The following is a 13,613-nucleotide window of genomic DNA, read 5'->3' as shown; positions in this document are numbered from 1 at the left end:
TTTGTAAAGCAGTATTCATTGGTCTATATTGAGGTATCAGGAGGCACCGTACCAAGTTACCTCGGAGACTATCACCACTAACTAACTCCTGAGAGCTCCAAGCGACCGTATGCGCGTTAACTTGGCCCAGATTAATCAAATATCCAGACCAATCGTTTCCTGGTCTAAGAAAAACCAACGGTATTCTCAAGAGAAGTAAGCAAAGTGATGACAGTTATTCTATTTCACGATCACATGGTGTGTCGCGTCTAGTCTACACCAAATGTGGCCGAGCTATCCACGGCCTGAGTCTCTAGAACAATTTGCGCATTATTATCTCTTGGCCTTTTTTGCGAATGAGCTCCATGATATTCACGTCCAGAGTTGTCGCTCTGTTCGCCATGTGTCTGGTTTTCTTCATTCACGGGATCTTCTATACAATCCATGTCAATACCTCCTTCCTCATAACTCTGCGAATCAGCAATATGACTCTGCTCAACGTGCTCTTTCTTAATCTGAAGCGAGGAATTGTTGGCTTGATGATGGTTATGCGTGCGTGTATGTACTGTGTGATCAAGGTCTTCTTCAAAAACCTGGCGGGTATAGTCATGTTGCTTCCGCGATTCGTCAACGCCACTCGGGAATATCTTCTCCATGATCGCACTATGCTTCTTGTGTACACTCGTTGAGACAGCCTGATTCGAACTATAGCCGCTTGGACTTGGCGTATCTGGTGCACCGGCGGAATCGGAGTATTGAACATTGGTAGGCGTAAATCTGGAAGGTGACTGATTGGGATCACCTTCCTTACGTGCATGCACTTTGCGCAGGTTTGCAGCCGAAGATTGCGATCGCATATCCGGGCGACCATCTTTCCGGATAAGCACACCGTCAGCGTTACGAATCGGCTTAGTCCGAGTCTTCTTTGTGTGCGAGTATGGGTCGCCCAGGTGTCCAATGCCCATACTAGCGTTCACACCTTGTAGACCTAAACTCACAGCCCGTTCGCTGGGTGCATAGCTATTACGTGTGCCACCACCTCCGCTACCACGGCGCGCTATTCCTCGCCCTGTACGTGCAACATGATTGTAATATCCGCCCGAGTTAGTATCCGAATCGGTAAGTCTCTGCCAGTCGTCCTTCTCCCATTCTGGCGTCCTGAGGGTATGGGTTTGGACCGGCATACTCTTCCTGCCTCTTCCGCCACGACTTCCTGGCCCTCCTCCACGTCCTCTACCGCGAAGGCGATGCTCGATGATGCGTTGTGACTCAGGCCGCCAGCTATCGTCTGAGGGACCATCTTGCGTACCGTATGGCATATAGACCGAATGGGGTAGTTGTGATGGAAGGACAGACTCAGGGATAGAATGTTGAGATGGCAGTGTATGCGCATAGACCTGAGTTTGAACCTCTGGGCCTCCAGTATCCGTGTGGCTTAGTGACGCTAAATATGTAACAGGAGGCTCAACAATATTCAACCTCTGACGCTTTGGAGATCCAGGTATTTGTTTGCTAGTTTCATGTGGACTCTCCATGCCATTTGCCAAGGTCCGCTTCACACCAGCATTGACGGTGGCCCACCCAATGCTTTGACTGGGCACAGGATTGGGCCTCTGAGATGTCTCCGGTGTTGTGGATGGTGGATTTTCGAAAGAGTAGTAAGACTGGGGGTTTGAAGGTTGAACCGGAGTGTTGTGCAAGACGGGTACCGGCGCTGGTTGATAAGAAGCTGCAGTGTGGGTCGATTGGGAAGTGAGTGCTATTGTTTCTCTTGGAGACTGATAAGCTTGTGGCGTTGGTTGGGAAAGTGGTGGGACGGTTCCTTCTTCCAGTCGTTGGATCTTGTTCTTCATGATCTCGATTGTGATTTTAAGCGTATCAACTTCATTCGCCTTCTGTGAGATAGTAGCGATTTGTTGCGCCATAAGCTCGAGCGCTGAGTCCTGAACGCTGGTCGCTTGACCAGGTGGTATAGTGGAGCCTCGCGGTTGCCTATCCCCTTTCGAAGCATGTAACTCATGACTCAAGCCTTCCATCACTTGGCGTGTACCTAACATCTCATGGTGTAATCTTGCGACCGCTTCGTCCACCCTCTGGATATCTCCACGTTGGCGAATTAGCTGGCTTTGAAACTCTCGCCGAAGTGATTCCTCAAGCTGCTGGAAGGATTCTTCGCCACGTCTTATGTCGCGGGTATGGGCAGCTAGGGCACCACTATTCTGAGAGATTTGTGTTTGCAGGCGCTCGATAGCGTCAAGTTCAACTTCACGCGACGAGCGAGGATATTGGTGACCGTTAGCATGGTGTAGTTCGTGAGGAGATCGAGGTTGAGGTGCAATAATGGAGGGGTTATCTCGCGAACCACTTGTTGTCTTGACAGCAATCTCACTAGAAGGTAGTTGCGCAGCGCGTTGAACCTCATGGATCGGCTTCACGGCAGGGGACGGTGACGAAAACGTATTGCTAGACGGTTTTTGTGAGATAGCATGTAGCGATGCTAGCCTTGGGGGAGATCGCACTGACGAGGGAAGTGGCAGTGACTGCAGGTCTGCATCGGCCTGCTGCAAGGACTGGTTCTGGAGAGAGTGTTCGTGATGCTGCTCATGTCGACTCTGGTGGTGGCCACCATGGTGGGATAGTGGCGGACGGGAGTCGATCTCCATGTCTTCTGTTGGCGCAGCTGTTGGTGTTGTTGCCGGATCAGGCGTCGGGCTGGCGGACTCCTCAAGGGTTAATAGTGGTGGTGCTGTGTCCTCCTGGGGCTCTACCACGACGGTTCTATTTGGTGATACTTCGCATCGCAGCTCGATGCGATTTAGCTTAAAGAAGTCGCGGCCACTGTAAGAGAAGATACATATTAGTGGGAAAAGTGCTGCTATAGAAATGGTGAATTGATTATACAATCGGTCGAAGTGCAATTAATACCTGCCGCAGGCGATAAACATGCAACATCCCGGTATTAATGGCCACAAAGCAGCGTGCATGAGATGAGAAAGGTGGAGCGTCAAAAGGACCGAATCACGGAAAATTGAGCAAAGACAATAGGACAAGGAGAGTTAATATGACTTACCGGAAATTTCCCTTCCCTGCGGGCACGTCAACAACGGTAAATCCAATTGGTGAATCGATGCAGCCGGGAGTTGGACAAGACAACGGTTGAATGGTACTATTGTGTATCAGTCAACGTGTCAGCGATAGAATGTAATGCGAAATGCGGACCGGCGGGTTTAATAGATGATAATGTATAGTGTGGAAATTATTCGGGCAGACTAGCGCGGACGCGCTTAGGGAAAAAAATAAACCATGTACCAGTGATTGGCACCGGGATAAGCTCATAAATGGGCAAGGAGAATCTTGATCGCTCGACTAGGAAAGGAACTGTGCGACAACGCGGAAAGGGCTCAATGCGAGGGAAGCTTACCATCCTTCTAAATCGGTACCCTTGGATGCCGCCTTCTGCTTGCCGGTACTTTTTAGGAGGCTTCTGTAAGACCCGAGCAGCGTTGGGACGAAATAGCTGCCAGTAACTTTGTGCCATGAATTGTAGAACTCGCCGACATTATTACTACAATTCCTGCAGAAGCCTTCCGTGGAAGGATTGACGGGTGCGTTCAGACGGGGAGAGCCTTCCTCAGCGCTCACTGCGATCTCTACCGCCTTGGGAGCCACAACATCTGCGCTCCCTTGGACAATTGACGTCGAATGAGATACTGAGCGCTGATTTCCATGTGTACTCGTGTCACTTTCACGAGAGTGCCGTCTCGTGCCCGCCATGAGTTGTGGATCGCACCAGGCAAAGATTTGGTACCGCTCATGAAAACGGGCCGAAGACGTCAGCTAGTGAATCAAGTAGCGCTTGAAGTAGCCTCCGGCGTTCTACGTTGCGTGTTGCGTATTGCGTGGCTGCAGATAAGAGGAAATGCTGCACGAGTGTCTTATCCAACCTGGCCGCTAGGGTCGGGCAATGGCGGAAGGAATGGCTATGTAAGCGTCCGAGACTGCCAGTACGTGACTCCTATAAGCGTCGCGCCGTGACGCTTCGAGAACGTGGCGGAGGTGAAGGATTGACGAAGGACGAGAATAGTTATTGTTGAGACCAAGCACACGGGAGCCTGGCTAGAAAGGAATGTGTTAGGAGCTTAGAGAGGGAAGGGGTGACGGTGTGAAATAATTAGCAGAGGTTATTCCATGATTAGCATGCATGAATCCCTCCGCGGCTTAGCGCCGACGCTGGGATAGATGCGCCCGACTCTACTATTACCTAGGTACGATAAAGCCGCTTCGTGTCGCGGGCGCCACACATTCGCCTTGTCTGTCCAACGAAACAGCAGTTCCAAATCATCAAAAAGCTAGCCATGTACCCCCGACCGAAGTAGATGTGTATCTTTAGTACCGCTCCATTCCATTCGCAGCTATATTTGTTTGCCCCTAACTCAAAGTAAGTCGGTCAGCCATTAGGTCATGACCGCATCCTAAAGCCGCTGGTAAACTAGGCTAGCAGAGATCATGAAATAATAATCATAACGACCATGGGAGAAATGCGACGTCGCGGTCGCGCGGTAGATAGTCTATCTCATCAAGCCTGTACTTTTTACTTGTAGATTTGCTGTCTATACCCGCAGTGGCGCAGTGGAATGATATGCGCTAAAGCACTTTGCTGCAAGGGAGCATTGCCATGGATGTTGATTACTTCTTGCATATCAAGGATGCATCCACAGCCGCGCTGGAACTTTCTGCTGAGACAGTCATTTGCTCAAGCCTAAATCTGCTACCGAGGTCCTTCCGTCCGCAGGAGGTATTCAGCCTCTAGTCGCTTCCGCACCAACGGTAAGCCCTCCAGAACACCACCATACCGGTACCTGTACAAGACTAGCCAGACCGCCATGTATCGAGCGTAAAGAAGCGACACAGTGCTCCGCGTGTACCTATAAGCATGCGACGGGCGCCGCAAACACAATGTACTACTCCACGCTCCGTGTTGTGTGGTACAAGCGAGGCACAAATACTATTTACTTTACGGCGATGAAGCCAACACCGTTGCGTGCGTCTTGACAAGCCTTTGAAAGGGCTTGAACTTCCGTGTCGGTCCATTTGACACTGAGGTTGTCCCAATTCTTCGTAGCGTATTCGCGACGGTATTGTTGTTGCATTGCTTGTAAACGGCGTATTTCTCGAGGGTCGCCCGTGCCACTATACACGATGAAGGCCGTGCAGCGGGGCAAAGAGTCGTAGATTTGCACGATTTGGGCAATGGTCCTGGAGACAGCGTCGCCGAGCTCGGCGCCTTTGACCTCGACATCTTCACCATCCCCCTCCCTCAAGAGTCCTAGCCTCTGTAGCGCGTTCTGCCGAATAGCTTCAACATCAGCCGTCTTCGCATCGTCCCACCAGCCTCGAGCTAGCTCGAGCTCGCGCAAACGCGCCCAAACGAAATCAACCTTTTCCACCGCACCTTCTTTGCCCTCTGCTCGTCCACTTATAGCGCGATCGATAGCGTCTACAACTTCAGCGTCTGTTTTACACCCAATAGAAATATGGGCTTGGCCACCATGTCCACGATTTGGGTCGCCCCAGTCGATCACAGCTCCGGCACGAGGTTCGTTGTTCGATTTCGGTCGCGTTGTGCGTCCTAGCCTCTTGAAGAGGGATTCCGCGTTTGTGTCGCCAGAACCCCATCGTGGACCTTTCTCGCACTTTTGTTTGACGAGATCAAGGCAAGTGCGGGCGTCTTCAACACTGTTATGGCCTTGTGCACCTTTCTGGACTTCACGCTTCAGATACTTCTGTGCGAGCCATTTCAGCGACTGTTTATATGGCGATCCGCGAGGGTGCGGATAGAGGATGCCAGTGTCGATTATGAAAGGGTGTGTCATCTTGAGCGCATTGAGGTCCGAGTTTAGCGAATGTCCTATAAGGATGGTGCACGGTGTGACGAGTTTCAATAGTTCCGTTTGTATGTCCGCTAGAGTGGTCGTGACATGCTCCAGCATAGTTGCTGTGATACCAGACCACTGGGTCAGATAGTCTTTGATGGTGACATCAGGTTTGACTAACTTGTCGAGAACCACGCTGCCGTCCCAATCAATAAGACTGATTCGTGTGAGCACAAGCTGGTCGTCTTCAGCCTTGCACATCTCACAGTCAACGGAGATTATGTGTCTTCCGGCAGTCACACTACCCTGCTCAACCTCGTTTTCAGGCACAATTCCGTCTTCAAGGTTGGCGACATTGGTGTCCACCCAACCATTGTCGGAAGTTTGCTTGGCCAGTTTCCTCCTCTCATGGGCAGCTCCTTTAGACTCTGGTGTTGTGAACAATGCTGGATGAAGTACGTATTCATTTTCTTGCTGTTCAGTAAGACTAGCAATGTATTCAGTTATTCGTGTGCGCTTGTTTTCCCAGTGCTGCGAGTTTTGCGGGCTAGGTCCTTTGTGATTCCCGCTCTTCTTCAATTGCTTCTCTTCTTGGGATTTTGGGATTTGTGAGGTTAGCATTGTATGAATGGGTGAATGGACCCTAGTATATTGGTTGGCACGATGTTCGCCTTGGGCTTTGATGGGCCATACATGCGCGAAAACGTCGGAAAGAGACTTCAGCGATGTAGGCAGCCTGTCTTGTCTAAGACTAGCCGGGTAGAACTCATCAGGTGATATTTGCAACCGCTTGGACTTTGCGCTGTCTCTCGCGGTAGTTGTGGTATCAACCGGAGTATTCCTTGGTTCTCCACCATGTGAAGAGTTAGGCTGCATTGCAGGGTCAAGAGTAATGTCGCCATTAAACATGCCAAGCTCCAGCCCAGGAACCATCAGCATGACAATCTGGTGAATACTCGTGCGATTGCGCACCGACACCCATTGCGGAGCATTCCCGTCTGTGAGTAGATAGAGTACCAACGACTGTAGGTCTGTTATTTTCACGTGGGACTGCAGCCGAGCGTGATGCGAATGCTCGATGGCTGGGTAATTCCTCTCGAGCTTACGCGCCTTCCTACGTTCTTCCCTGCCCAGATGAGGCTCGTCAGGCGACTGCTCGAAGCCCTGCTTGTACGTGGAGAAAGGGTTCTCTGGGGGCGAACGGTGGCCGCCAAGCTGTTTGTTTGTGGTCAAGAAGGGATTATCGAGCGGAACATTCTCAGATGATGAGGGACATGGCTCGGCGCGAGGGGAGTGAGGGCTAGCACTCAAACGACGGCGGCGATTGGAAGAGGGTGATTTCGAGCTCCTGTGCCCATTGTTGAGATATGAGCTGCGCTCTTTCCGTCTCCTCTTTGATCCGCCTACTACTGCCCATTCATGGCCGTCATCGATCACAGCGGTCTGTGTCGCATTGTCGGGCTGCGTTTCGCCCCGCAAGTGCGCCAGTGTCGCACCAAGTCCTACGTCAACAGGCTGCTCGTCGCCATCGCCATCGCCGCGCTTTCGTTTTGCCATGTCGACGCTCATGCGATTAGCGGGGTGTTGGTAAAGGAGGCGGGGAATTTGGTGTGCAAAAGGCCTGCTTGAGCTTCAGAAATGTTTTGGCAGGCCTAGGGCACGGGCATTACGCTAACGGCTTAGCGCGGTGCCAGATTCTTAGTAGCTTGTTATTCACTTTCATTTTGAAGGCCGTGTATATAAAGGAGTGTGGTCTCTATAAAGCTCTAAGAGCCTAGAAACCTAGCAGCTGTAGCTAGGAGATATTAATAATATTTAGACTCACATTTCTACCGTGTGATAGGGTGTAGCCTGGATGACTTCAAAGTCTTTTAAGCTCCACGATAGAAAGTAGCAACTTCATTGAGGATAAGCACGCTTCACTATCGTGACCATAGGAAACAGTGCCGACTGTTTAGTAGAGGACAATAGGCGCCTTCTCGGAACTGTTCGTCCTCTCATAGTAGCGGATTGCACCCTCAGCTTTCGCGCAATTGGTTAAGTAAGTCGACGAAGCGTTAACCGGGACAGTGTTTCCTTCCTGCGGGCGTCCATAAACCTATTACAGTGTGAGCATTCAGTTTTGTCACTTATGTGCTTTGGACGGAAACTTACGTGCTCGTAATACCACACTTCGTTCAGTACAGTGAATCCATTGTCCGTGCTACCTTTGCCAGTCGTCGTAGTGTTGTATCTTGGGCCAGAACAGCCAAGGAATGGGATACCACCATGCCTCTCGAACAGAATATCCCTCAGCTTGGAATAGGTATAGGTGGTACTGTTGGACGGCGTGATACATTCGTCCTCTAGCCACTTGAAGGTCGGGAACCTCTTGTAATATTTGATTGCTGTCTCGAAGAAATCAACAACATCCTCGTGTTGACGGTACTGTGGGCCGTAGCAAGGTACATTGAAAGTGCTGAAGCAAGTGGCATGTTTGCTGAACTCGTGGGCCCAGAATCCCGGATTATCTTGATTGAATCCAGTCCAGTACGTGTTCATATACTCAAGCAAGTCGTAACGGCCGAAGCGCTCGAGAAAGGTGCCAATGTTAGGTCCTCTAGTGTAGGGAGCGACAAAGGTACCATTTGGTAGGCCATTCGTGGTGTTTGGGGAAGGAATTGGATCATACTGGCGGTTCAGATCACAATATTGTCCAAACTTTGAGTCACAGTAGTCTGGCCATAACCCATGTAAAGTCCACGCATCTGTGGGCAGTAGCTGGCCCTGAGACTCAAGACCGGTGTAAGTATTCCAAAACTCGGTAGTGAGAAGAAGGCCACCAAATGTCTCGACACAACATGAGTCGACTTTCGAAGGGTCTTGCGAAGGGCAGGAGAGGAGCGGTTCCTGGAGCTGGCAAGTGTGGTTCAACCGGCTTTGGTTGGGGTACAGCTGTGCCTTTGCTGTATTGATGAGCAAAATTACTGCCCCTGCGTTCCTGAAGATACTCTTCATCTTGGGATGATGTGGGTGGATCGAAAGGAAGAAAACTACTAAACCGTACCTGAAGTTGTACCAACACCTAGTATCTATAAGTGATCGACAACCTGGTAACGACCTACCTAAAGCAGTTTCATCATAGCACTTTGCTCCTTTTGGAAGGTACACAGTTCCTACAGGGAAGCTTAAGTGCAAGCTGCTCTCACGTGTCCATCTTATTGGATGATAAGGCAACAAGGCTACGCAAGCCGTGCATGCTTGTCCTGACCGGAGCTGCCTCCGAGGCGATGATACAGCCACAATTTCCTGGGCAGCTAATATGGATACTCTATGCAGAATAGCGCTCGTGATAGTGGATACAGATTCCAAACTTTCGGTGCTTGGAAGAACGTGGGTGGTCTATAGGCGAGCAACTCCGGATTTGAGGCTCAGCCGATGACGTTTTTAAAGTTAGCGATAGCTTCCTAAGAACAAATGCACCTACAGACAACGAATGTATAAAATAATTATTACTATAAAAGTATAAAAATGTACTCTACAAAAGACTAAATTAAACAAAAGACTAGATTACTTTTACTAAGCCTTTACTAAAACTTACTATTACTTATAGTATAACGTAATACTTTACTACTTTAATATATTACTAGCTTTAAAAAAAAAGCTTAAATATAGCTTATACTTTAAGCTATTAAATAAAATATAATTTTTTTTAATAATATATTATAATATACTTTAATATTCTTTAAAGCTTACTTAGCGCTTATTATATTAAAAAATAGTTTAAACTTAATTACTTATTTAAGTTAATAAATCTTACTATAGTAAAAAAAAAAAATCATTTACTATATACTTAACTTTAATATATAAAAATACTTACCCTAGCTTATAAATATAAAAGCTATAGCTAATTTTTTACTTATAAAGTGTTCCTATAAACTAATTAGTATAAACTAAATTATAAACTTTATTAAGCGCTAACTAAAGCTTAAAGTTAATATTACAGTTCTACCCCTCTATTATATAACTACTTTACAGTATTAGGTCTGCTAATAGCAATTGTCAAGGGTTTCTTAATAATCTATTTAGCTAACCTAGTATTGTATAAACTTTACTGCCTTAATACTATATTAAAGGCTAAATATAGTACCTAAATTATAATTTTATACTAATTTTTTTTACTATATTGTATAATCTGCTCTAGCGTTGACTTTACTTTCTCTTAAAGCAACTACTTTACAGTTATATAATATCTAACCTAATATAATTAGACTAGTAAATAAGTTTAGGCTAAGTTTAGGTTAGGTTGCTTTATATAAAACCCTAACTTTAACTTACTTTAAATTTAATATTTTTATATTAAAAATAAATTAAAGTTAAATTAAAGGTATATAAACTTTAAGTAAAAATAGAATTATATAAACTAAGTAAAGTTAAGTCTTAGTTATAATAATTTTTAAATTAAAGTATAAAAATTAGTTAAAGTTAAAGTAGCTAGTATTAAAATATAATTATTATAATTATTTATTATAAATTAATAATAATAGGGTTGCTAGTAGTTTTATTTACTATCTACGCTATATAAATTATTTTAAAAAGTAATCTTTATTAATTATATAACTAAAAAGTTTAACTTTCTATAGTACTGCTTTACTAACTATAAATTTTTATATTAAATAGTAACTTTTTTTATATAAATAGCATTCATGTTGCAGTCTAGAGCAGTTAGTAATTATTATATAGTAAATAAATAAATTAAAGTAGTATATTTTTTATATATTTAATTATATAAGCCTTAGCAGCCTTTTAAATAGCAAGTAAAGCAGTTTTTTAAAAGCAGAAATACTATTATTTACTAAAAATATTTTTAGTAATTTTTTAACATAAACGTAAAAAGGGAATTTTAAAAAAAAAAAAATTAGTTTTTTTTTAATATTTTTTAATTTATTTAAAAGCTACTGCTGCGTACTATTAAAATAATATATAATAAATAGCTATAATAATATACTGCTAGGCTTAAAGCAATGCTTTTTTTTAATTTTTATTAAAGTAGATAGTTTTTTGCGCGCAGCTTTAGCAGCTAATTACTTATAAAAAACTTTTCTACTTATTTACGCATATTATAAGTTGTTTAGTAATTGATAGCTACGGCGAGGGCAAAGAGGCCCTCCAAAATTAGTTACAAAAAATCAAGCTGCAAAAATTTGGATTTTTACCTAGGTAAGTAACTAAATTTGGCAAAAAAGAAGAAAAATACAGCTTTTATTATTGGAAACTGCAGGATTTGAACTCAGTTTACTGCATATAATTCAGATATAATTTAGGTATAACTTAAATATAATTCAGATTTAATTAGACAATTTATTAAACTTAGCTATATAGTTAACTAAATTATTAAAGTTTTTAGAGCTATAGAAGCTTTTCCTTAATAGGCTATAATATTCGAATTTAACTACAATTGTATAGCTGCAACAGCAGCTTAGGCCTCTATTTTTAAAAAAAAAAAAAAATTGTTTAGTATTAATTGCGCATTATATAAATTATATATTAGCTTTTTAATAAAAAAGCAAATACAGGCTATAGTAAAATAATTAATATATATAGTAAAATTATTAAAATAGTAGTTTAGTAGTAGTTAAAAAGTTTATATTACGCAAAATTAAAAAAAAAAAAATATTTCTATAAATAAAAGTAAAGTCGACGCTAGAGCAGATTATACAACGCAGTAGAAGAATTTAGTATAAAATTACAGTTTAAGTACTATACTTAGCACCTTAATATAGTATTAAAGTAGTAAAGTTTATACAATACTAGGCTAGCTAAATAAATTATTAAAACTAATAATTACTATTAGCAGACTTAATATATTATTATTTAAAAATTATAGCAACGTAACTATTAATTTTTAATAGTAACTAATTTGTTTAAGTAATGCTAGGCAAGTTGTATTAAACTAAAATAGAGCGTTTAGTTAAGTTCTTAAGCTAATATTAGGAATTTAGTTTAGTAGTAAAGCGCTTTAATTAATATTTTCTTAAATAGAAGTAAGCAATTTAATTAGTAACAGTATATAAAGTATTAATTAAAATTTTAGTTTAGCAAGTTAGCTTATAAAAAAACTTTAAAATTATAGACTATAATTTTTAATAAGTCGCGATAATTAATAGTTAATAGTTAAAAATAAAAAACTGCAGGCAGCAGTTTTAAATGTATAATATATATATAAAAAAATACTTTTCTTTTATATAATTAGCTTTTTATATTTTTATAGCAAGCTATATTAATTATTAACTAATAGGATGCAAGCTTTACTAACAAAGTCTATATAATACTTATTAATAATTTTTTTAATACTGCCTTTTGTCTTATTATTTTTTTAGTATTTATAATAAAATTTAAATTTTAAAATACTATTATTTACAAAACTAGTATGTTAAACTAGTATAAATAAGTATTTAAGTACTCTAGCAAGCTTAGACAAATTTTTTAAAACTTAAATACTAGGCTTTTTACCCGCAAAAACAGGACCTAATGTATTATTAATAGCTTACATTATTAATATTTTACTATATATTGCGTACTTTTATTTTTAGAATTGCTAAACAATAAACTTCTAATTCCTAATATAACTTTAACTACTAAAGCACAGTTTTTTTTAACAGTTTCTAAGTACATATTTAAATATCTAGCGTAATATTAAACTGCTAAGCAGCTAACTAATACTAGGCTTTTAGGCAATAATACTAACGCTAATACTAATAATAACAATAATAATAACTTTTCCTATAATATTAGCCCTAACGCTTAACTGCCTCTTTGCTCTTCCTTTTGCTAGCGCTATTTCTTTTTTTTATACTTAGCTTAATTGCTTGCTTTTTTTTTTAAAGTTTTTATCTTACTTAAGCGTTTATACAATCTCTACAGCTATAAAAAACTATTACTTTTAGTTATTAAATTGCTAGTAACTGCAGCAGTGCAAAAATATTTATTAATATAGTTTTTAAATAAGCTTCTTATACTAAAAAGCTAAATAAAAGGCTTTAAGCTTAGCTTGCTAGTTAGTAATAAAAGCTTTCTAAAAAGCAGTTAAACTGCAGTAAAAAGTCTATATCTAGCAGCTAATAATAAATATAACTAATATATTTAATTTTTTCTAGCAGAGCTTTTTTAAGCTAATAAAACTTTTAAAAAAAATATAATTAAGCATAAAGTGCTTTAGCATGCAAAAAAGCCTAGTATTTAACTTTTAAAAAACTTGTTTAAGCTTGCTAGAATACTTAAATACTTACTAGTACTAGTTTAAAGTACTAGTCTTGTATAGCAAAAAACTAGCCTAAAGTTTAAGCTTTTTTGCAAATACTAAAAATATAATAAAACGCAGGGCAGCATTAAAAAAATTGTTAATAAGTATTATATAAACGGCGTTAGTAGGCCTTGCATAATTATTAGTAGTTAATATAGTTTATTGCAAAAAGTACAGGCAGACAATTGCATAAAGAAAAGGCGTTTTTTTATATATATATTATATATCTAAAACTGCTGCCTGCAGCTCCCTGCCCTTAACTATTATAACCTATTAACAACTATACAAAATATTACAGTCTATAATTCCTTACAAGCTAACTTGCTAAACTAAAACTTTAATTAATACTTTATATGCTATTACTAATTAAGTTACTTACTTTTATTTAAAAGAACGTTAGTTAAAAAGCTTACTACTAAACTAAGCTTTAAATATCGGCTTAAAAACCTAACTAAACGCCCTATTTTAGTTTAATCTAA

The 13,613-nt window shown here is 41.4% G+C and overlaps 3 protein-coding genes across 3 annotated transcripts; all 3 read right to left on the bottom strand.

Annotated features, from left to right (window-relative positions):
- Positions 1–248: 248 nt before the first annotated feature.
- On the bottom strand, positions 249–3,753 carry K460DRAFT_356474 (uncharacterized protein; the record flags this gene model as incomplete). The annotated part of the gene is made up of 3 exons (XM_040931963.1): positions 249–2,817; positions 3,050–3,145; positions 3,401–3,753. 3 exons carry the CDS (start codon positions 3,751–3,753, stop codon positions 249–251), a joined length of 3,018 nt encoding a protein of 1,005 aa, XP_040785209.1.
- A 1,235-nt stretch (positions 3,754–4,988) lies between these two features.
- K460DRAFT_407041 (uncharacterized protein) lies at positions 4,989–7,409 on the bottom strand (the record flags this gene model as incomplete). Its single annotated transcript, XM_040937021.1, has 1 exon — positions 4,989–7,409. The coding sequence occupies one exon, from the start codon at positions 7,407–7,409 to the stop codon at positions 4,989–4,991; it is 2,421 nt and encodes an 806-aa protein (XP_040785208.1).
- A 397-nt stretch (positions 7,410–7,806) lies between these two features.
- K460DRAFT_417859 (ribonuclease T2) lies at positions 7,807–8,864 on the bottom strand (the record flags this gene model as incomplete). Its single annotated transcript, XM_040937908.1, has 2 exons — positions 8,007–8,864; positions 7,807–7,950 (listed from the first exon to the last, which is right to left on the bottom strand). Exons 1-2 carry the CDS (start codon positions 8,847–8,849, stop codon positions 7,807–7,809), a joined length of 987 nt encoding a protein of 328 aa, XP_040785207.1. The 5' UTR covers positions 8,850–8,864.
- Between the last annotated feature and the right edge of the window lie 4,749 nt (positions 8,865–13,613).

Source organism: Cucurbitaria berberidis, assembly GCF_010015615.1.
Source record: "Cucurbitaria berberidis CBS 394.84 unplaced genomic scaffold K460scaffold_4, whole genome shotgun sequence".
NCBI lineage: Eukaryota > Fungi > Ascomycota > Dothideomycetes > Pleosporales > Cucurbitariaceae > Cucurbitaria > Cucurbitaria berberidis.
The sequence above is the reverse complement of the archived record's forward strand: the minus strand, read 5'-3'. Positions and strand labels throughout refer to the sequence as shown.